At 42.3% G+C, this 23,435-nt stretch overlaps 1 protein-coding gene across 2 annotated transcripts in view; it reads left to right on the plus strand.

The window, feature by feature from the left end:
* The window catches only part of LOC135552072 (trafficking protein particle complex subunit 9-like), a 310,740-nt gene that overhangs the window by 67,293 nt on the left and 220,012 nt on the right, over window positions 1-23,435 (plus strand). For both annotated transcript variants that reach the window (XM_064983454.1, XM_064983455.1), the window contains one exon: window positions 3,424-3,584. In XM_064983454.1, the coding sequence (XP_064839526.1) occupies window positions 3,424-3,584 (161 nt within the window). The remainder of the gene's footprint in view (window positions 1-3,423; window positions 3,585-23,435) is intronic.

Consider the following 23,435-nt stretch of genomic DNA (forward strand, 5'->3'; position numbering starts at 1 on the left):
GGATCAAATTTGACATGCAAATGTAATGTACATTTGCTAATTTAAATCAATCTGGATTATGAGATGCCATTATTTTTATCAGAATACATTGAACATTCTCTCTCTCTCACACACACACACACACACACACACACACACACACACACACACACACACACACACACACACACACACACACACACACACTAGAATATTCAGGTCAGAAAATGCTTTATTGCCCTCACATGGTTGTCTCCTTCAGCCAGGTAGTCAATCAAGCAAATTACTCACTGAACTCACATCATGACCCTGATATAGAATAAAGTCACTGTTGTCATTGAATTGAATCTGTGTACATGAAGGAGTGAAATCTATGCATTCACCGATCCAAGTATCCTATATTACTAAAAGGCGTACAATGCTTGGGTAGCAGAGCAGGGCCTGTGGATTAAATTGCAGCACCAAACATCAGCCAACGAAATATAAAACAGTGAATTTTTCCTGAACACTTTACCTGGAGTTGGACCTCCAGCATGACCCGCAATCTGTGTCCAGGGGCCCTCCCTGGGAATGGAATAATGACAGCAGCATAGGGGTGTGCTGGCCCAACGTGGCCATAAACCTTGGCTCAAGATGCTTAGTGGTGTACTGGCCCAACGTGGCCATAAACCTTGGCTCAAGATGCTTTGTGGTGTACTGGCCCGACGTGGCCATAAACCTTGGCTCAAGATGCTTTGTGGTGTACTGGCCCGACGTGGCCATAAACCTTGGCTCAAGATGCTTTGTGGTGTACTGGCCCAACGTGGCCATAAACCTTGGCTCAAGATGCTTAGTGGTGTACTGGCCCAACGTGGCCATAAACCTTGGCTCAAGATGCTTTGTGGTGTACTGGCCCAACGTGGCCATAAACCTTGGCTCAAGATGCTTAGTGGTGTACTGGCCCAACGTGGCCATAAACCTTGGCTCAAGATGCTTTGTGGTGTACTGGCCCAACGTGGCCATAAACCTTGGCTCAAGATGCTTAGTGGTGTACTGGCCCAACGTGGCCATAAACCTTGGCTCAAGATGCTTTGTGGTGTACTGGCCATAAACCTTGGCTCAAGATGCTTAGTGGTGTACTGGCCCAACGTGGCCATAAACCTTGGCTCAAGATGCTTTGTGGTGTACTGGCCCAACGTGGCCATAAACATTGGCTCAAGATGCTTAGTGGTGTACTGGCCCAACGTGGCCATAAAACTTGGCTCAAGATGCTTTGTGGTGTACTGGCCCAACGTGGCCATAAACCTTGGCTCAAGATTCTTAGTGGTGTACTGGCCCAACGTGGCCATAAACCTTGGCTCAAGATGCTTTGTGGTGTACTGGCCCAACGTGGCCATAAACCTTGGCTCAAGATGCTTAGTGGTGTACTGGCCCAACGTGGCCATAAACCTTGGCTCAAGATGCTTTGTGGTGTACTGGCCCAACGTGGCCATAAACCTTGGCTCAAGATGCTTTGTGGTATACTGGCCCAACGTGGCCATAAACCTTGGCTCAAGATGCTTTGTGATGTACTGGCCCAACGTGGCCATAAACCTTGGCTCAAGATGCTTTGTGGTGTACTGGCCCAACATGGCCATAAACCTTGGCTCAAGATGCTTTGTAGTGATCCTCTGGAATTCTTAATTTATCTGAAAGACAAATACTGGAATATAATCAAGCAAGGCTCATAAGAGGTTTCATTTGGTATTGTATTTTTTGGCTGCTGACTCACTTGAGGCATCAAACAGAGCAGGCCAGCTGCCTTTCATCTCTTTTAACACTGGGACACTGGTTGATGACTTCCTGTCTTCGGTGGGCAAATGTCTTGGTCAACAATCTAGCAGTCTTAGGTGGTAGCTAGTCCAATTTTGACTAAGCAGTGCCTACATTAGTCAAAAGCTACTTTTATTAAAGATGCTGTGTGCAGAGTTTGGCCACTGGTTCAGAATGTGGCACTCACAAGCCAAATGTAGTCCTCAATGTTCTGGTCCCACATCACATATGTGCACCACGTCTTTGCTATCGCTCTCTTTTTGCTCTCCCTCAGCCATTGAGCCTGACCTGCAAACTGAGCAGTGCCCACTTTATGGAAAAAAGCTGGGGCAAATGCCAACAAAACAAAACGTGGGAAAGTCGAGGGGTCTGAATACTTCCCAAGTGCACTGTACTTACCATGTATTCTGTACTAAACTATATATAATATTAGCCTGCTGCAAACTCCCTACTAAATCGCACAGTACGGCCTTGATCTGGTACAGTGCCTTCGGAAAGTATTCAAACCCATTTACTTTTCCCACATTTTGTTAACGTCTTAGGGCTGAAATCCCGTTAACGGGATCGATATGACAACAGCCAGTGAAAGTGCAGGGAGCCAAATTCAAAACAACAAATCTCATAATTACAATTCCTCAAACAAATAAGGATCTTATACCATTTTAAAGGTAATCTTGTTGTTAATCCCACCACAGTGTCCGATTTCAAATGGGCTTTACAGTGAAAGCACCACAAACGAGTATGTTAGGTCAGAGCCAAGTCACAGAAAAATACAGCCATTTTTTCCAGCCAAAGAGAGGAGTCACAAAAATCAGAAATGGAGATAAAATTAATCACTAACCTTTGATGATCTTCATCAGATGACACACATAGGACTTCACGTTACACAATACATGTATGTTTTATTCGATAAAGTTCAAAACTTATATAAAAAAATCTCAGTATACATTGGCGCGTTATGTTCACTAGTTCCAAAAACATCCAGTGAGTTTGAGGAGAGCCACATCAATTTACAAAAACACTCATTATAAATGTTGATGAAAATATGTGTTATGCATGGAAATATAGATACACTTCTCCTTAATGCAACCGCTGTGTCAGATTTCAAAAAAGCTTTATGGAAAAAGCAAACCATACAATAATCTGAGTACAGTGCTCAGAAACCCAACAAGCCAAAAAGATATCCGCCATATTGTGCAGTCAACAGAAGTCAGAAATAACATCATAAATATTAACTTACCTTTGATGATCTTCATCAGAATGCACTCCCAGTAATACCAGTTCCACAATAAATGTTTGATTTGTTCGATAATGTCCATCATTTATGTCCAAATAGCTACTTTTGTTAGCGCGTTTGGTAAACAAATCAAAACTCACCTAGATTGCTGAGGATTTTTATTTATTTTATACATTTTAGAATAAGGATGTAACCTAACAAAATGTTGAAAAAGTCAAGGGTTCTGAATACTTTCTGAAGGTACTATATATCTCTAGAGAAACTGCATTGATCTCACAAAAAAATACAAAATGTAATTCCAATTGAATTGACATAGGTCTATTACTTGATTTAAAAACCGACAAATAACCATTGTTTTGTTAATCGTTCAGCACTAGTCTGAAGACACGTTTTAACCCTTCTGTATCTGTTTCCAGGTCGGCCCATCCCCTCCAGCCCTCTAAAGAGGAGTTGTCCAGCAGTGTGTCTGTCCAGCTGTTTAACGGAGAGACCCAGCATCTGACCATCACCCTGGAAAACATTGGCTCTGAAGACCTGGAGACGCTGGAGGTCGCCTCCAAGACCTGTAATACTAAAGGTCAGGGGTCAGACAAAACGCATACACACACACGCTTTCATGCTGTTTCTAAACCAGTGATTCATTTGATGTGCTTTCCCTCCATCTCTCTTTCTGTCTCTCTCTCTCTTTCTGTGTCTGTCTTTGTCTCTCTCCCTCCCTCTCTCACGCTCCCTCTCTGTCCCTCTCTCACAGTCTCTCTTTCCCTCCCTCTCTCACTGTCACTCTCTCTCCCTCTCTCTCCCCTGGTGACTCCTCCTGTTCTCTCGTCTCTTGTGTTTCGGTTCTTCAGCTTTCGTGCGCTTATGTCTTTTCTCTTTGTGTTACTTTGCAGAGCTGGGATCGCCCAAGCTCTGTAGTTTTGCTCTCTCTCTCTCTCCCCCTCCCCCTCCCTCCCCCATGTATCCAGCTGACATCTGGAATATGTTCTGACAAAACGTTGCACATCAACAATTGTTTCACGTAGTTAGCCGTCAAACTTGCAGTTACAATTGTAGTCCACCTGTTGTTCGTGGTTTAAATTCAAATGACCCACCTGCTCTGTCAGAGCTGTGGTTTACTGTTGGCATTGTAGAGGGATGCAATTTGACACATTCCCTTTGAAGTTGCCAAGGAAACTCATGTGATGAGCAGAATGGCTGCGGTAGAGGTGGGAGTGGCTTGCCAGTACAGTGCTGCTGTGGATCCTCTTACATCATGGATACACTGGTTTTAAAAGGGCTGGGGGGAAACCTTCTGTCTTCTTATAGGAAGAGTCCTTTGCTATTGCTTTGATTTTAACATACAGTACAGTCTTCACATTTTCAGTTGAAGTCCTGGCTGTGAACTTACCTTGAACTTATCAAGGCGTTTCATTGTCTTCACATTGAAAGAATCCCTTCTCTCTAACAAAATCTGAAAGAATATTCAGTACACTACTCACCATAAAGTAGGCTACGGTCTTATACCAACAAGTTGTGTTGTGTTGGTTTGAAAAGGATCCCACCAGATATCGTCTCAATGTATTAACATATTCTTAAAAGTGAATTTGTTCAAAGGCAACCTTCTGCAGAGTCATCACACCTTGGTTGAGGAGGCTAAAAGTATGAAGCATTATGACAAACCTAATTACTGTTCTCCAGAACTGCAAGCTGCACATCAACGTTAGAAAGTTTCCTAATGTTCACGCTTTCTTTGTCAGCGTTGGTGAAAAGCCAAAAGGCTTTTAAAGTGATGATTGATTGTGTTTTGTTTTCTCTCTGGAAGCAGAAACGCTCTTGATATGATGAAATTACAGAGGCTGTGTCGCAAATGGCACCCTATTCCCTATATAGTGTACTACTACTGACCAGTTGTGCACTATATAGGGAATAGGGTGCCATGTCGGGACACAACCAACAATTGGAGTACCGTAAGTGGAGGAAAGGAGCATCATCTCATTTTCTTCTTACGTCTTGTCATTAAGAAGCTCTGTGGTTTATTTCCCTAGAGGGGTTACCTTGGCTTAGATCCGGCAACAGATATTCTTTGAGTTTTGCCAGATCTCATACAGAAACAGAGTTCATTTAATTCAGATGAGATTCCTTTACTTCAGTTCCGGTTTATTGGATGGTCTTATGGGTTGGAGATGTTGGGAGTTGCAGTCCCACTCGACATGTCATTTGGTAAGGAACGATTTGTAAAGCATGTGTAGGAAATATATAAGGTCCCCGAGAGGCTTTACAGGGCCTTCAGAAAGTATTCACACCCCTGGACCTTTTCACATGTTGTGTTACAAGGTGGGATTAAAATTGTTGACAAAAAGTATAATTAAATCAATCTACATAAAATACTCTGTCAAAGTGGAAGAACAATTCTACATTTGTAAAGCATTTATGAAAAATAAAACGCTATCTTCATTACATAAGTATTCAACATAAGTGTTAGAATCACCTTTGGCAATGATTATAGCTGTGAATCGGTCTGGGTAAGTCTCTAAGAGCTTTGCACACCATTCCTTTTTCAATTCTTCAAGCTGTGTCAAGTTGGTTGTTGATCATTTCTAGACAGCCATTTTCAAGAATCACCATAGATTTGCAAGCCGATTTAAGTCAAAACTGTAACTAGGCCACTCAGGAACATTCAATGTTGTCTTGATAAGCAAACTCCAGTGTATATTTGGTTAATTTTGTCTCCGGTGTCTGTTGGAAAGCAGACTGAACCAGGTCTTCCTCTAGGATTTAGCCTGTGGTTAGCTCTTTTCAGTTTATTTTTACCCTAAAAAAACTCCCGAGTATAGTACTTACCGGTGACAAGCATACCTATAGCATGAAGCAGCCGCCACCATTCTTGAAAATATGAAGAGTTGTACTCATAACGCTTTGTTTTCAGGGCATAAAGTTAATTTCTTTGGCACATTTTTAGCAGTTTTACTTTAGTGTCTTATTACAAACAGGTGCATGTTTTGGAATATTTGTACTATGTACAGGCTAGAGGTCGAACGATTATGATTTTTCAACACCGATACCGATTATTGGAGGACCAAAAAAAGCTGATACCGATTAATCGGACGATTTTTATTTGTGTGTGTGTGTGTGTGTGTGTATATATATATACACACATGTACAGTATATCACAAAAGTGAGTACACCCCTCACATTTTTGTAAATATTTGAATATATGTTTTCATGTGACAACACTGAAGAAATGACACTACAATGTAAAGGAGTGAGTGTACAGCTTGTTTAACAGTGTAAATTTGCTGTCCCCTCAAAATAACTCAACACACAGCCATTAATGTCTAAACCGCTGACAACAAAAGTGAGTACACCCCTGTGTGTAGGGCAGTGATAAAAACATCTACATGTAGTACATTTTAAATTCAGGCTGTAACACAACCAAATGTGGAAAAAGTCAAGCTGTGTAAGTACTTTCTGTAGGCAGTGTAGATTGCACTAGATTCTATGAGATTCTATTAGTTTGGTGCTGTAGTGAAAGGTATTCAATATATGGTTTAGTGTTGAGTTCTAGCCACCTGCTGGAGGTGCTGTGGGCTGAGCAATAGCACTATAAATATCTGTTGAAATTACTACCCCCCCTCACCCCAATCGGATGACATTGCTAACGGAAAGGAAGTGCAGGTAAGGCTACAATAATCACTTTAATTGATTTAAGACAAACTGCAAGCAAAAGCTACACATGTTCTCCTCCCACACATAGATTAATTTACGCATTTTGTCTTGACAGCTTGTTCCAACATTGTGTTGTGACTTACACATAGTTACAATATTTATTTGGTTCTTTCAATGGAGTCGGTAAAAGGAGGAAGTACTGTGCGTGTCCATATAACACCCCGCACTGTTATGCAGTCAGAAATCCAGAAAGAATTTCTCCTGTGGAGTGCTGCAGAGATGGTTGTCCTTCTGGAAGGTTTTCCCATCTCCACAGAGGAACTCTAGAGCTCTATCAGAGTGACCATTGGGTTCTTGGTCACCTCCCTGACCAAGGCCCTTCTCATCCGATTGCTCAGTTTGGCCTGGCAGCCAACTCGAGGAAGAGTCTTGGTCGTTCCAAACTTCTTCCCTTTAAGAATGATGGAGGCCACTGTGTTCTTGGGGACCTTCAATGCTGCATAAATGATTTGGTACCCTTTCCCACATCTGTGCCTTGACGCAACCCTGTCTTGGAGCTCTACAGACAATTTCTTCGACATCATGGCTTGGTTTTTGCTCTGACATGCACTGTCAACTGTGGGACCTATATATAGACAGGTGTGTGCCTTTTTAAATCATATCCAATCAATTGAATTTACCACAGGTGGACTCCAATCAAGTTGTAGAAACATCTCAAGGATGATCAGTGGAAACCTGAGCTCAATTCCGAGTATGTATAAAGCAGTTGTGGCTGGATCAGCAATTTGCAAGTAACACTTTTGATAACTGTGCACCAGTGCCAAGTCACATTTTAGTTGTTCACATTAAAGTGACACATTAACGTTTCAATAACATGTGTAATTAAAAGTGAAATATAATTCAGTTTGAAAATGGAACATGAAAACATTTGAATAAGCCAAATATGAGGAACAATGTCACATTATAAATAAAAACTTTAGCTGTAGAAAAGGATGCTAGGTAACATTCAAAAAAAGTGTGTACATATGTTTTTGATTGTATACTTTAAATATATTTTGTGGACATTTAACTATACTTTTTTGAGAGGATACTTAAGTATTTATTTTTTTATATGAAGAAGTATACTCCGGAAGCATGTTCCTCAGCTGTGCATGTGGGATAAACTGTCATTATCATTGTCAACTTTCTCTGCATTCTTCAAAACTCATTACTGACACTGAAACTACAGTGCCTTGCAAAAGTATTCATACCCCTTGGATGTCTTCACATTTTATTGTTACAAAGTGGGATTAAAATTGATTTAATTGTATTTTTTGTAATAGCAATCTACACGTAAGTGGAAGAAAGTATTATTTAATACAAAATATATATAGTCATTGCGTATTCAGCTCCCTGAAAACATGTTAGAAACACCTTCTGCAACGATTACAGTGGTGAGTCTTCTTGGATACGTCTCTAAGAGCTTTACACTCCTAGATTCTGCAATATTAACCCTTTATTATTTTCATAATTCTTCAAGCACTGTCAATATGTTGGGGTTCATGACTAGACAGAAATGTTCAAGTCTTGCCATAGATTTTCAAGCAGATTTAAGTTGAAATTGTAACTTGGCCACTCATGAGCATTCCCTGTCTTCTTAGTAAATAACTCCAGTGTAGATTTGTCCATGTGCTCTAGGTTATTGTCCTGCTGAAATGTGGCTTTCCCTCCCAGTGTCTGTTGTAAATCAGACTGAAGCAGGTTTTCCAGATTTTGCCTCTGTTTATCTCCATCCCAATGTCTGATTTTATATTTTTACCGATCTACCAATCACTGCCCTTCTGTTCTTCCACTTTGACATTACAGAGTATTTTGAGTTCATGGTTGACAATACATAACAATTAAATACATTTGAAACCCTTTTTCACAATAAAATGTGAAGGAAAACAATGGTTATGGATACTTTCACAAGGCACTGTATACTTAGTGTACTTGATCACTCACAAGCAGAATTTCATTTAAAAAAAGTATACTTTAACATAAAAACTATTCCAAGTATATTTTCAATGAAAATACTAAATTACAATTAAAACATTTTAAATTGAAGTACAGTTTAATGATAGTGAACTTATTTTTAATGATAAAAAAACAAGGAATTTAAAGTACATGTTTAATAAGTTTATTGAAGATTGATGATCGTGTATTTATAGTATACAAAATTACAAAAAAAAACTGCATTTCAAGGACACTTTTAATAAGTGTAAGGATATTATATTTATAGTATACTTAAGTTAAACTAGAAAAGTACATCTCATATTTGAAGTATATTATTAGAATGTTTTATATATTTAAGTATACATTGGTATACCTGTAATATATTAAAGTAAAGATTTGCTTTGGATCGTCATCCATGTTGTGTTTGTTAGAATTGTTTTAAAAACCTTTGACAATATTGATGACCGTTGCTAATAGTGTAGATCAGAGGCTCACAGAGGAGAAGTAGGCTTCACACCCAACTAAGTAATAAAATACAAAAAAAGCTCTTTTCTCCTCCCCTGGGACATTCTCTGGCTGCGTCAGAGACACATTCACATCTTTAGAAGGAAGTACTAATGACTGTCCCTCCTCTGGACCGTCGCCAGGCCACTTTTTGTCCCCCCTGATCCTGTGTTTGTACTACACAGTCAGGCTCATTATATACACGACAGCACCAAAACCAATTAAGCCGACATCTGAGGTAGATATAGTAGACCTTTTTGGAGGTGTTTAATGACACATCAGACTAGTTGTGAAGGAAGTCTTAACCTTTTTCTGTTTCATTTGTGTTCGCTGTGTTCCTGGTGGCTGGTTGTAGGTGATCAATGCCTGTTTCTGTTTCATTTGTGTTCGCTGTGTTCCTGGTGGCTGGTTGTAGGTGATCAATGCCTGTTTCTGTTTCATTTGTGTTCGCTGTGTTCCTGGTGGCTGGTTGTAGGTGATCAATGCCTGTTTCTGTTTCATTTGTGTTCGCTGTGTTCCTGGTGGCTGGTTGTAGGTGATCAATGCCTGTTTCTGTTTCATTTGTGTTCGCTGTGTTCCTGGTGGCTGGTTGTAGGTGATCAATGCCTGTTTCTGCTGGTGTTTTCACCTGTTGTAGTAGTAATTCTAGTAAAATGTATGTTTTCTTTTTAGATTCTCCATTAGCCTGGAAGAGGTTGCTGCCTATGTCTTCATTCTGCTTTGTTTACGTTAGACAAGGTTCTCCTTTCTTTGTTACTTCTTAGCCGTATTTGTTGAAACGCCTTTGAAACGCCTTCGAGATACTAAAAACTGCACCCACGCAGACACACACACACACTCTCCCGGACGAGTGAAACACCTTCTCCCTCTTCAAGCAAAACAACCTTGCGCTGCTGACACAGGCCCCTGGCGCTCTTGAGGACTGTGTGCTCTCGTTCTCTGTGGCCAACGTGAGTAAGTCATTTAAGCGTATTAACCCTCGCAAGGCTGCCGGCCCAGGCGGCAACTCAAGCCGCGTCCTCAGAGCATGTGCAGACCAGCTGGCTGGAGTGTTTACGGACATATTCAGTCTCTCCTTATCCAGGTCCCCACTTGCTTCAAGATGTCCTGTACCCAAGAAATGTAACTGAACTCACCACTGTCATCATGAAGCACTTTGAGAGGCTAGTTAAGGATCATATCACCTCCACCTTGCCAGACACCGTAGAACCACTACAATTCACATATCGTCCCAACAGATCCATGGACAACACAATCACCATTGCAATACCTATGTAAGAAATAACTGTAAGAATGCTGTTCATCGACTACAGCTCAACTTTCAACACCATAGTTCCCTCCAAGCTCATCACTAAGCTCAGCGCCATGGGTCTGAACCCCGACCTGTGCAACTGGGCCTGAACTTCTGGACGGGCCGACATGAAATGGTGAAGTTGGGCAACAACGCCTCTGCCACACTGATCCGCAACACAGGGGCCCCACAGGGGTGCATGCTCAGCACCCTCCTGTACTCCCTGTTCACCCATGACTGCGTGGCCACACACATCTCCAACTCAACCATGAAGTTTGCTGACGACACAATAATGGTAGACCTGATTACCAACAACGATGAGACAAATGCTGCAGCAGCTGTTTTCAAAGTATTTCTGCAGCTAATTGCACAAATATATACTAACCCTGTATACCATCTCGTGCAGAAACACTGCCTTGCAGGGGAGCTGAGCTCATTGAGTGGAGTCATTTTTGGAGATGCAGCACACGGGCATAAAAGTTGGTCTAATTTACTACAAAGTGAGACTTTGTCCCCGTGCTTCTTGGCTTTTTACATAGTTTTGTTCACAAGCTCAGTTTTAGCTTGAGTCTACTGCTTCAACTAATAGCGAAGAGACGCCCTAGTCATATCCCAAATTTCACAGACACACCGTGACAGGACTCTCGTGGCCCTGTTACTGCGATAACCTCCTGTTCTTAAAGGGGCAGCTGAACATTTTCTCTGATTTAAAAAATAATAATAAAATGAGGTCACAAAATGTAGGCTCTGGCCTACAGCGTAGTGGTGCCAGGAAAATAACCTCCCCTTCAATGTCAACAAACCAAGGAGCTGGTTGTGAACTACAGGCAGCCCCCCCGCACCGCTGATTCAGAGGGGTTGGGTTAAATGTGGAAGACACATTTCAGTTGAAGGCATTCAGTTGTAATACTGACGAGGTATCCCCCTTTCCCAACTGCAGCGTCCAGAACCAAAGGGATCTCCAGAGGGTGGTGTGGTCAGCCCGATGCATCATCAGGGGCACACCGCCTGCCCTCCAGGATCTACAGCACCCGATGTCACAGGAAGGCCAAGAAGATCATCAAGGACCTCCGCTGCATTAAAGCTGGGACCGATTTCCAGGCCATCAGACTGTTAAATGTCACTAACATGGATTATCTTGGCAAAGGAGAAATGCTCACTAACAGGGATGTAAACAAATTTATGCACAAAATTTGAGAGAAATCAGCTTTTTGTGCGTATGGAACATTTCTGGGATCTTTTATTTCAGCTCTTGAAACATGGGAACAACACTTGACATGTTGTGTTTATATTGTTGTTCCGTGTGTATACAGTACTGTGTTAGAGTCATTGCTCATCCTATATAACTTAGTTTTTTTATTGTGTGTATCGTTTTAGTTATTTTTGATAGGCATTACGACACTGTTGGAGCGACACACGAGCATTTCGCTGCACCTGCGATAACGTCTGCAAATCTGTGTACATGACCAATACACGTTTATTTGATTTGACACACACACGAACACACACACATGGGCTGCTACCCACGGCAGCTCAGCCAAAACCCTACGGTGTAGGAACACCACATGGAGCTCTGCATCATGTAATCAGGCCTGTTAATTGCACAGCACTGCCATGGATCATACTACAAATGGCTTTTAGTGAGAGCCTACTTCTCAGTTGTCTCTTGTTGGCAGCCATTGTGTCCTAATTGCTTTAGGAACAACTGCATAGCATTATTACATGCAGAGTGATGGAGATGTTGCAAATATTTAAAATCCTACATTTATATACAGTATCTCTATGGGTCTGAAGTTCCGGTTTGAGAATTAAAATCCTACATTTACATATAGTATCTCTATGGGTCTGAAGTTCCGGTTTGAGATTTAAAATCCTACATTTACATACAGTATCTCTATGGGTCTGAAGTTCCGGTTTGAGATTTAAAATCCTACATTTACATACAGTATCTCTATGGGTCTGAAGTTCCGGTTTGAGATTTAAAATCCTACATTTACATACAGTATCTCTATGGGTCTGAAGTTCCGATTTGAGATTTTAAAATCCTACATTTACATACAGTATCTCTATGGGTCTGAAGTTCCGGTTTGAGATTTAAAATCCTACATTTACATACAGTATCTCTATGGGTCTGAAGTTCCGGTTTGAGCGTTGCCATCTAAACTAAAGCACTCTGCACATTTTGGTGCGAACCGTATTCATTTTCTGTTTATTCTAATAATAATAATATGTCACTTAGCAGATGCTTTTATCCAAAGAGACGTAGTCTTGTGTGCGTACGTTTTTAGTGGGGGTGGGCCTGGCAATGGAACCATTGATGCCGGCGTAACAAGAGCCCTGCTCTACCAACTGAGCTGCAGAGGACCGTTATTCTCAAGATCCCAATAAAAGAGGGATTAACAAGGAATACAAAGGTTGATAGGGGATGTCAATTTTTCCTTCTTGTTCAAACTGATTCATGTAGCCAACATCAGTATTTGTATTCTTGTAAGATGAATCACTTGCTGATGTTGGCCTGTTATACCTGATTTGGGGTTTGACGATAATCATTTCACCAACTCGGCCGGGTAGAGATTGTAGACGTAGTTACGTTCTGATGAAGCATTCTTGCGTCAGATGAAGCGTGGAAATACATAGTGTGACTATGGTGTCGCCATGCTACTCCTCCCTGTCCTAGTGAATCATTGCCAGCAGTCAGACTGTGTTCCTACCTCTCCTTGTCCTAGTGAATCATTGCCAGCAGTCAGACTGTGTTGCTACCTCTCCTTGTCCTAGTGAATCATTGTCAGCAGTCAGACTGTGTTGCTACCTCTCCTTGTCCGAGTGAATCATTGTCAGCAGTCAGACTGTGTTGCTACCTCTCCTTGTCCTAGTGAATCATTGCCAGCAGTCAGACTGTGTTGCTACTCCTCCCTGTCCTAGTGAATCATTGTCAGCAGTCAGACTGTGTTGCTACCTCTCCTTGTCCGAGTGAATCATTGCCAGCAGTCAGACTGTGTTCCTACCTCTCCTTGTCCTAGTGAATCATTGTCAGCAGTCAGACTGTGTTGCTACCTCTCCTTGTCCGAGTGAATCATTGCCAGCAGTCAGACTGTGTTGCTACCTCTCCCTGTCCTAGTGAATCATTGCCAGCAGTCAGACTGTGTTGCTACCTCTCCCTGTCCTAGTGAATCATTGCCAGCAGTCAGACTGTGTTGCTACCTGGTGTGTTTCCTGTATTGATGTCTCCACTCAGTCTTCTCTGCTATCCCAAACATGACAGCTCTCCCCTTCTCATGGAGAGCGTGATACTATGGACTGACACACTGAGGAAAAAATATTTTGTTTTGTCAGCAATGTTTTCTCCCAAGATCTGTTTATGGTCGTACTGTGTGTGTGTGTGTGTGTGTGTGTGTGTGTGTGTGTGTGTGTGTGTGTGTGTGTGTGTGTGTGTGTGTGTGTGTGTGTGTGTGTGTGTATCTAGCTAGCTGTCTCTGTTAGGGCTACTTCCCCAGGCAGAACCTCTATGTCTACAGGTAGATGAAGAATGCTGAATTGGTATGTTTTTTCCCCCATAGTGAGGCCAGATGACACCCCAGCACAAGCAGATGGTGTAGTGCATGCGTGAATACGTTCATTCTCTGCTTCTATCATCATTGTCAGGCAGGCAGGTCACAGGGTGTCTGTGTTAAAGGTCATGAACAGTCAAACTCATGTTTTTCATAATATCTGAAGATATTTGAAGGAAACAAGATCAAAGTAGGATGGCCAAAGTATGAAAAATGACTGCATCTATATAAAGTTTCATAAAGTTACTAGTCCCCTTGTCAAACACTTAATTTGAGTACACCAATGGTAACATGATATTCTCTAACCTAATTTTAACAAGTACCACCTTGTGACCAACATCGGAGAAGGTGTGTTTGCAGAGTGGCATGGTTTATATAGCTAGAGAGCTTCTACTGGTGCCGAAATGTAAGGTGTCAGCAAATATTCAAAGTTTACACTATTCATCTATCACAAAGATACTTATGTTTCCTTTTTCATCTGTGCCTGGTGTTAGCTAGTTACTGGCTTGCTACTTCTTCAGCCAGCATGGAACTAAATGGGGGGGAAGGGCCGTTCAAAACGCCAACGCGGTTGTCAAGTCACCACATCCGTCGTTAGTGCTGCTGTTTAAAGCATCACGAGAGACATGCCATACGGGAGATGCATAAAAAAAATATCACTGATGCAATTTCAATGTTTGAGTTGCTTTGTGTTTCACCAAATTAGCTTGAGATGATTTTACTGCAACACTGCTCACTGTATCCAAGTTGCTTGACATAGGAGTTTCAAAGATCTAACTGTCAAGGCGAGCTCTTGAATATAAACTCCCGGCCCACTCAGGCTGTCTTTTAAACTTCCCGGCAGTTGGCCATTAGTCATTTTCAGAATGACTGTTCAGGACCTTTTGAAGAGGTCACCAGAGCAGGCAGGCAGACAGACAGAAAGGCAGGCAGACAGACAGACAAGTCCTGGTGTTGTCCTCTCCTGACCCGACCACTCTCTAGTGGACCAACTTCATCATATAGTGCTAGTTGTCCTGGCAACTCTGTCCTCTGCTCCTCTACAGGGTCGTCTGTGTTTACCCGAACTCCCAGTGTCCTTTGCTCACTTTGACAAATGGGTTAATGACAGATGGTGTCAGTTCTTCACAATAGGGAAAAGGCATGTGTAGAAAAGCGAACGTTAACATTACTGTCTGTGGACAATAGGGCCTCAGCAGCCAACTATGAGAGAGAGCGAAGTGGTTGAGGTAGGAACGTATGGAGGAGGTCAGTCCACAGAGGACAGTGGAGACCGTGAACCGGGTTGTAGTGAGGCTGCCTGCTTCCACGAGACTGATTTCAGTGGTATATTTGCAGGCTTTATATAGCTTAATGGAGTGTGTATTAATTGTAAGTGAATGTTACTCAACTGTTTCTATGCATCTCTTTCCCGCCCCGTGTCTTACGGACTGACCGTATAAGACCGGGGGCAGCTGTGTGCAGGACAGGGTTTCCTAAACTCTGTCTACAGGAGCCCAAGGGGTGCCCCAGCACTACACAGCTGATTCAAATAATCAACGAATCATCATGCATCATTTGAATTAACTGTGTAGTGTTAGGGCAAAACCTAAACATGTACCCCTTGTGGTCCCTATGACGAGTTTGGGGAAAGTCTGGTGTAGGACATGGACCAGCTGGAGTGAGTGTGTTAGACCTGTGGCAGCTCAGAGCTAGAGTGACAGTGTGTTCGACCTGTGGCAGCTCAGAGCTAGAGTGACAGTGTTTGTTATACCTGTGGCAGCTCAGAGCTAGAGTGGCAGAGCGTGTTAGACCTGTGGCAGCTCAGAGCTAGAGTGACAGTGTGTTAGACCTGTGGCAGCTCAGAGCTAGAGTGACAGTGTGTTAGACCTGTGGCAGCTCAGAGCTAGAGTGACAGTGTTTGTTATACCTGTGGCAGCTCAGAGCTAGAGTGGCAGAGCGTGTTAGACCTGTGGCAGCTCAGAGCTAGAGTGACAGTGTGTTAGACCTGTGGCAGCTCAGAGCTAGAGTGACAGTGTGTTAGACCTGTGGCAGCTCAGAGCTAGAGTGACAGTGTTTGTTATACCTGTGGCAGCTCAGAGCTAGAGTGGCAGAGCGTGTTAGACCTGTGGCAGCTCAGAGCTAGAGTGGTAGAGCGTGTTAGACCTGTGGCAGCTCAGAGCTAGAGTGGCAGAGCGTGTTAGACCTGTGGCAGCTCAGAGCTAGAGTTACAGTGTGTGTTAGACCTGTGGCAGCTCAGAGCTAGAGTGACAGTGTGTGTTAGACCTGTGGCAGCTCAGAGCTAGAGTGACAATGATGGAGTAAGGGCTGTCAGTATGAAAGGCCAACCAGTGATCGATTCATCAGCGATGAAAACAATGCACAGTTTTCTGTTCATCACCAGCAGGGTGTTGAGGGTTCACTAACTTTTGACTTGTCTTTTGACGACCTCAAGGTTTGTAGTGCCCTGCAATTAGATATTGCTTCACTCTTAGAAGCACTCATTCATTCAAGTGGAAGTTAGGCTGAACTCTCTGCGTTTGCATAATAGAGAAATAATGGTCTGTATCTCAGACATATAGAAAATGGTGTGTCAGATGGCGGTAACAGGAGAAAGGAAAGTGTTTGGGAAGCTATTGACCCTTTTTCATGTCTTTTTTTGAAGAGGCTCCACTGTGGTCTGCAGTCCAACATCACTAGTTCTGACATCTAGTTCCAACTCTTGTGTATTTTTGTATTGATGATAACACCAGGGCTTACATCACCAGTTCCAACTCTTACTGGCTAGCCTACCTGTTGAATAAGGCAGTGGTGTGTCAACATGGGGAGATTAATAGCTTTGTTTTTTCCCCTCATCTCCCTCGTCTCACCATCTCTTTCTATTTAGTCATGTTTCATTCCCCTCTCTATATGCATCTCTCCTTCTCTCCATCCTTCTTTCTCTGCTGCACAGTTGGTGCCACTTTCTCTCTCGCTCTCTATAGCCATTAATTATTGCAGTGTAGTCTCTACTTCTATGAATATTTCAGGCTCTGTCATTAAGACAATCTATATTTCATGGCCCCCCTACCTTGTCACCTTTTTGGTGATCAGACTTTTCCTGTGTCTAACAGTGAGTCATTGAAGTGCACTATACATTTCATGGGATGTATCTTACCAGGCTCTAATGGTCTAGTGCACTTTCTTTTCTCACTCTTGTACCTGAAGAGTAGTTTATTTCATCCCTCAGAACTTAGATGTTTGTCAATCACAAATCTTCTCAATTATGTGTGTTAGGGTTACACAATAATTCCACTTACTCCTGAGATTCTACAGTCGTGGCCAACAGTTTTGAGAATGACACATATTAATTTCCACAAAGTTTTCTGCTTCACTGTCTTTAGATATTTTTGTCAGATGTTACTATGGAATACTGAAGTATAATTACAAGCATTTCATAAGTGTCAAAGGCTTTTATTGACAATTACATTATTGATGCAAAGAGTCAATATTTGCAGTGTTGACCCTTCTTTTTCAAGACCTCTGCAATCCGCACTAGCATACTGTCAATTAACTTCTGGGCCACATCCTGACTGATGGCAGCTCATTCTTGCATAATCAATGCTTGGAGTTTGTCAGAATTTGTGTGTTTTTGTTTGTCTTGCTTGCCGCTTGAGGATTGACCACAAGTTCTCAATGGGATTAAGGTCTGGGGAGTTTCCTGGCCATGGACCCAAAATATAGATATTTTGTTCCCAGAGCCACTTAGTCACTTTTGCCTTATGACAAGGTGCTCCATCATGCTGGAAAGGGCATTGTTCGTCACCAAACTGATCCTGGATGGTTGGGAGAAGTTGCTCTCTGAGGATGTGTTGGTACCATTCTTTATTCATGGCTGTGTTCTTAGGCAAAATTGTGAGTGAGCCCACTCCCTTGGCTGAGAAGCAACCCCACGCATGAATGGTCTCAGGATGCTTTACCGTTGGCATGACACAGGACTGATGGTAGCGCTCACCTTGTCTTCCCCCGGACAAGCTTTTTTACGGATGCCCCAAACCATCAGAAAGGAGATCCATCAGAGAAAATGACTCAGCAGTCTAATCCCTGTACCTTTTTCAGAATATCAGTCTGTCTCTGTTTTTCCTGGAGAGAAGTGGCTTCTTTGCTGCCCTTCTTGACACCAGGCCATCCTCCCAAAAGTCTTCGCCTCACTGTGTGTGCAGGTGCAGTCACACCTGCCTGCTTCCATTCCTGAGCAAGCTCTGTACTGGTGGTGCCCCGATCCCGCAGCTGAATCAACTTTAGGAGACGGTTCTGGCGCTTGCTGGACTTTCTCGGGCGCCCTGAAGCCTTCACAACAATTGAACCGCTCTCTTTGAAGTTCTCAATGACCCGATACATTTTATTTTTTTTAATTTTACCTTTATTTAACTAGGCAATGACGGCCTAGGAACAGTGGGTTAACTGCCTGTTCAGGGGCAGAACAACAGATTTGTACCTTGTCAGCTCGGGGGTTTGAACTTGCAACCTTCTGGTTACTAGTCCAAAGCTCTAACCACTAGGCTACCCTGCCGCCCCAAATGGTGGATTTAGGTGCAATCTTACTGGTCGCAATATCCTTGCCTGTGAAGCCCTTTTTGTGCAAAGCAATGATGACGGCACGTTTTTCCTTGCAGGTAACCATGATTGACAGAGGAAGAACACCTGTGTTAACGAGAGAATCACTGACATGATGTCAGCTGGTCCTTTTGTGGCAGGGCTGAAATGCAGTGGAAATGTTATTTTGGGGGGATTCAGTTCATTTGCATGGCAAAGAGGGACTTTGCAATAAATTACAATTCATCTGATCACTCTTCATAACATTCTGGAGTATATGCAAATTCCCATCATACAAACTGAGGCAGCAGACTGTACACAAACTGTTTTTTTTTACTATGTCACCCAGAATGCCCATGTTCAGCTCAGTAAAGCCATCCACCGTTTATTTTTGATGATACCTACATGCCCGATTACTAAAGTACATCCATTTTGAGCTCTTAGGGCCTTGTCATTCACAGGGATGTCAGCCACAGAGAGATTCTCACATCACTTTTGCACCTGTCAAGAATACTAAACCACTGTAAGTTTGCTCCGGTACATTAATAGCTTTCGTGGTTCTGTTTGTTTCCTCCAATGAGTGCATCTGTCTCTGCTTAGGTTGTGTTCCAGATTGCACCCTATTCCCTACAAACATTGTTAAGAATAGTGCTACTTTGAACTGGCTCCAGCTGCATCCAGGCAGCCGTATGGTGGCTTGCCCTTGCCCTGGCCTCCAGCCCTGGCCTCCAGCCCTGGCCTCCAGCCCCGCTCTAAGCAGTTCGCCTGGTGTTCTGACACAACCCACTCTAGCATGCTGTAGCTGTCTGGCTTAGAGGTGCTTTTCCTGCTCTCTCTCTGCTCTCTCTATCTCGGTCTGCTCTCTCTATCTCGGTCTGCTCTCTCTTCTCATCTGTCTCCATCTCGCCTTGCTCAGTATGCTGCAATACTTAGGCACAGCTTTCATATGTGGGTAATGCGGCGAATGCCCACAACATTGACATCCCTAAACAATTCCTGGAAAATGTGCTGAATTCCGCTAAGCTGTTGGAAGTGTTGGGACCTGCAGTCCTACGTTTCTCCAAAACATTAGATATGTCTAGCGTGTTGATGGCCACCACCAAGCATACTAAGAAACAATCATTACAGCATGCCTTCATGTCATGTTTTTCCTCTCTCAATGGACCAGGTCAAGCTAATGGAAAGGCTGCTTTCTTAAGGCTTCTTCCTCCATGCATATGTGAGGGCTCAGTGCTTGAAGATCTAAGGCCTGGATACAACATCGAAGGATAGATGTGATAATGCTGATGTGTTATGACGGGGTCAGAGAGCAAATGTACCCGTAGTCCATTCGTGCATCTGTCATTATCGTCTCTGACCTCATATCCAGGTAACATCAATTGTTCACCTAATTGTAACATTCTGTCATAAAGAGCACGTGATCAGCTTCATAACGAACATGTTTTCCCGTCTCAATAGGTTAAATCAAATGAAAATGCTTTATACAGTGTATTCTGAAAGTATTCAGACGCCTTGACTTTTTCCACATGTTACTTTACAGCCTTGTTCTAAAATTGATTAAATAGTTTTTTTCCCCTCATCAATCTACACACAACACCCCAAAATGACAAAGCAAAAACAGTTTTTCTGAATTTTTCCTCATGTATTACAAATAAAAAACAGAAATACCGTGTTCACATAAGTATTCAGACCCTTTGCTATAAGATTCTAAATTGAGCTCAGGTTCATCCTGTTTCCATTGATTATCATTTACATTTTATTCTTGAGTTGGTGCTAAATTCAATTTATTGGACATGATTTGGAAAGGCACACACCTGTCTATATACCGTCCTACAGTTGACAATGCACGTCAGAGCAAAAACCAAGCCATGAGGTCAAACATTGTTCGTAGAGCTCCGGTTTCTATGCCTTTAGTTTTCCTTGTGCACCAATTTATCTGTAAATTCTTTTAACCTATCAAAGGATTGTTCCATCGGGTTGTGGTTTTAGGGAGTGATACTGGGTCTTGTAGAATACGTTTCATTTTCTTCCATATTGTTATAATGTTCTTAACTATGAAGTTGTTCATGTTCTTAGCTTTATCCTTAGGAAATAGACACACCAATATTCTGGGTATGAACATGTGCATCTTCAGTACAGAACCCATTGTTCCTCTTTAGTGCATTTAACTATAAGTCACAAGTAAAAGCCCTGGAAATGTGTCAACTCACTACACAAGTAAAAGCCCTGGAATTGTGTCAACTCACTACACAAGTAAAAGCCCTGGAAATGTGTCAACTCACTACACAAGTAAAAGCCTTGGAAATGTGTCAACTCACTACACAAGTAAAAGCCCTGGAATTGTGTCAACTCACTACACAAGTAAAAGCCCTGGAAATGTGTCAACTCACTACACAAGTAAAAGCCCTGGAATTGTGTCAACTCACTACACAAGTAAAAGCCCTGGAATTGTGTCAACTCACTACACAAGTAAAAGCCCTGGAATTGTGTCAACTCACTATACAAGTAAAAGCCCTGGAATTGTGTCAACTCACTACACAAGTAAAAGCCCTGGAATTGTGTCAACTCACTACACAAGTAAAAGCCCTGGAATTGTGTCAACTCACTATACAAGTAAAAGCCCTGGAATTGTGTCAACTTACTATACAAGTAAAAGCCCTGGAATTGTGTCAACTCACTATACAAGTAAAAGCCCTGGAATTGTGTCAACTCACTACACAAGTAAAAGCCCTGGAATTGTATCAACTCACTATACAAGTTAAAGCCCTGGAATTGTATCAACTCACTATACAAGTAAAAGCCCTGGAATTGTGTCAACTTACTATACAAGTAAAAACCCTGGAATTGTGTCAACTTACTATACAAGTAAAAACCCTGGAATTGTATCAACTCACTACACAAGTAAAAGCCCTGGAATTGTATCAACTCACTATACAAGTTAAAGCCCTGGAATTGTATCAACTCACTACACAAGTAAAAGCCCTGGAATTGTATCAACTCACTACACAAGTTAAAGCCCTGGAATTGTATCAACTCACTATACAAGTAAAAGCCCTGGAATTGTGTCAACTCACTATACAAGTAAAAGCCCTGGAATTGTGTCAACTCACTACACAAGTACAAGCCCTGGAATTGTATCAACTCACTATACAAGTAAAAGCCCTGGAATTGTGTCAACTCACTACACAAGTAAAAGCCCTGGAATTGTGTCAACTCACTACACAAGTAAAAGCCCTGGAATTGTATCAACTCACTATACAAGTTAAAGCCCTGGAATTGTGTCAACTCACTACACAAGTCTGGAAGGTTAAAACCCCCCTCAGACATATGAAGATGTGAAACTTTCCTTTATAGTCTATTCTTTTAATTTGCCCATATAAAGTATGTTATGACCAAGTTTTTTAAAGAATGTTTTCAGTGGGGTAATTGGTATTACCGAAAAAAAATGCAAATGGAGAACTGTAAGCAGATTCTATTAGGCTTCTGGTCACTGGCATAACATGCCAGGAATATTCAGCAATTTCAGTATTTTGTCATTAATCACTGCAGCAAAGTGAACAGAATAAAAAAAAAAAACAATTACCTGTGAGAGAGGGAGAGTGCGAGAGAGAGAGAACTATGAAGAGGGCGATTGAACAATATAAATAAAGAGGGAGAGAGAGTAAAATAAGCGAGACTGCTTTGGTTAGTGGATTACCAGCCTGTTGCTTTGAACCCAGCGGGGGCTGCAGTGCACTGTAGAGCACACCTGTTTAAGACAAAGCCACATGGGTCACTCAGTTGATGCATCATTCATTTGATGTTCTGTTCCCTTCATCCATCCAGCCTGGTTCAAGTGGCAGCGGCTGACTCACCCATAAGTCTCAGGTGCCTGCAGGGTTTAACGTTCCACATAAATCAGCCTGTTTAGTCTTACGGACGGAGTGCAACACTGCTATTGTTGAGTGATTATAGTTAGCTGACCTGCCAACCACCAACTGTCAGCTATTAACCTTTCACCCAGGGTTGTCATAGTTTCAGCCTCGAAACATCAGGTGAGCAGGTTTACGCCGTGATGTAGACACGCATGAAGGCACACACACACACACACACACACACGGAATTAGATGCCCTCTAAATGTCAATAATATGCAAATAATACTATGAATCTTCTCGTCTCGATGCTGAAATGGCCAGCAGCGCAATAAGCTCCAGATCAGTCTGTGTCAGCAGCTAGATGCTTACATATGCAGAACCAATTTCATTTCAATTACCTGTTGGGACAAACCCAGGCATCCTGCTTATTTCCTGGTTTTGAAAATGTTAGACCATGTAAAGTCGTGTCTTATCCCTGTCATTTTGCTGTCATGCTCTGCTAAGTTCCAACCAGACTTGAAAGTTACAACTCAGCATCATGTTTTCTGAATAATTTTTGATTCTGTGCAAAAAAACTGTGCAACTCAGGAAAAAACTCTGGATGTATTTTTTTGTTGCTGAATGAACATCTTGTTTGTTGTGGTCCAATAAGTGCTGGGAGAGAGTCCACTGGGACTCTTTTACTCTTCCAAGAACAAACTGTCTTTGTTTCTATAACAAAGTTTGGACAGTTTAGACGTGAGTTGAGACTCTTATTCTTCACATCCCTGGGTCGCTCCTCTTTTCAGTTCCCTGGAGCTCGCGACTGGAACGAGCTGCAACAAACACTCAAACTGGACAGTTTTATCTCCAAGTCTTCATTCAAAGACTCAATCATGGACCCTCTTACTGACAGTTGTGGCTGCTTTGCGTGATGTATCGTTGTCTCTACCTTCTTGCCCTTTGTGCTGTTGTCTGTGCTCAATAATGTTTGTACCTTGTTTTGTGCTGCTGCCATGTTGTGTTGCTACCATGTTGTTGTCATGTCGTGTTGCTACCATGCTATGTTGTTGCCTTA

Source organism: Oncorhynchus masou, chromosome 13, assembly GCF_036934945.1.
Source record: "Oncorhynchus masou masou isolate Uvic2021 chromosome 13, UVic_Omas_1.1, whole genome shotgun sequence".
Classification (NCBI taxonomy): domain Eukaryota; kingdom Metazoa; phylum Chordata; class Actinopteri; order Salmoniformes; family Salmonidae; genus Oncorhynchus; species Oncorhynchus masou.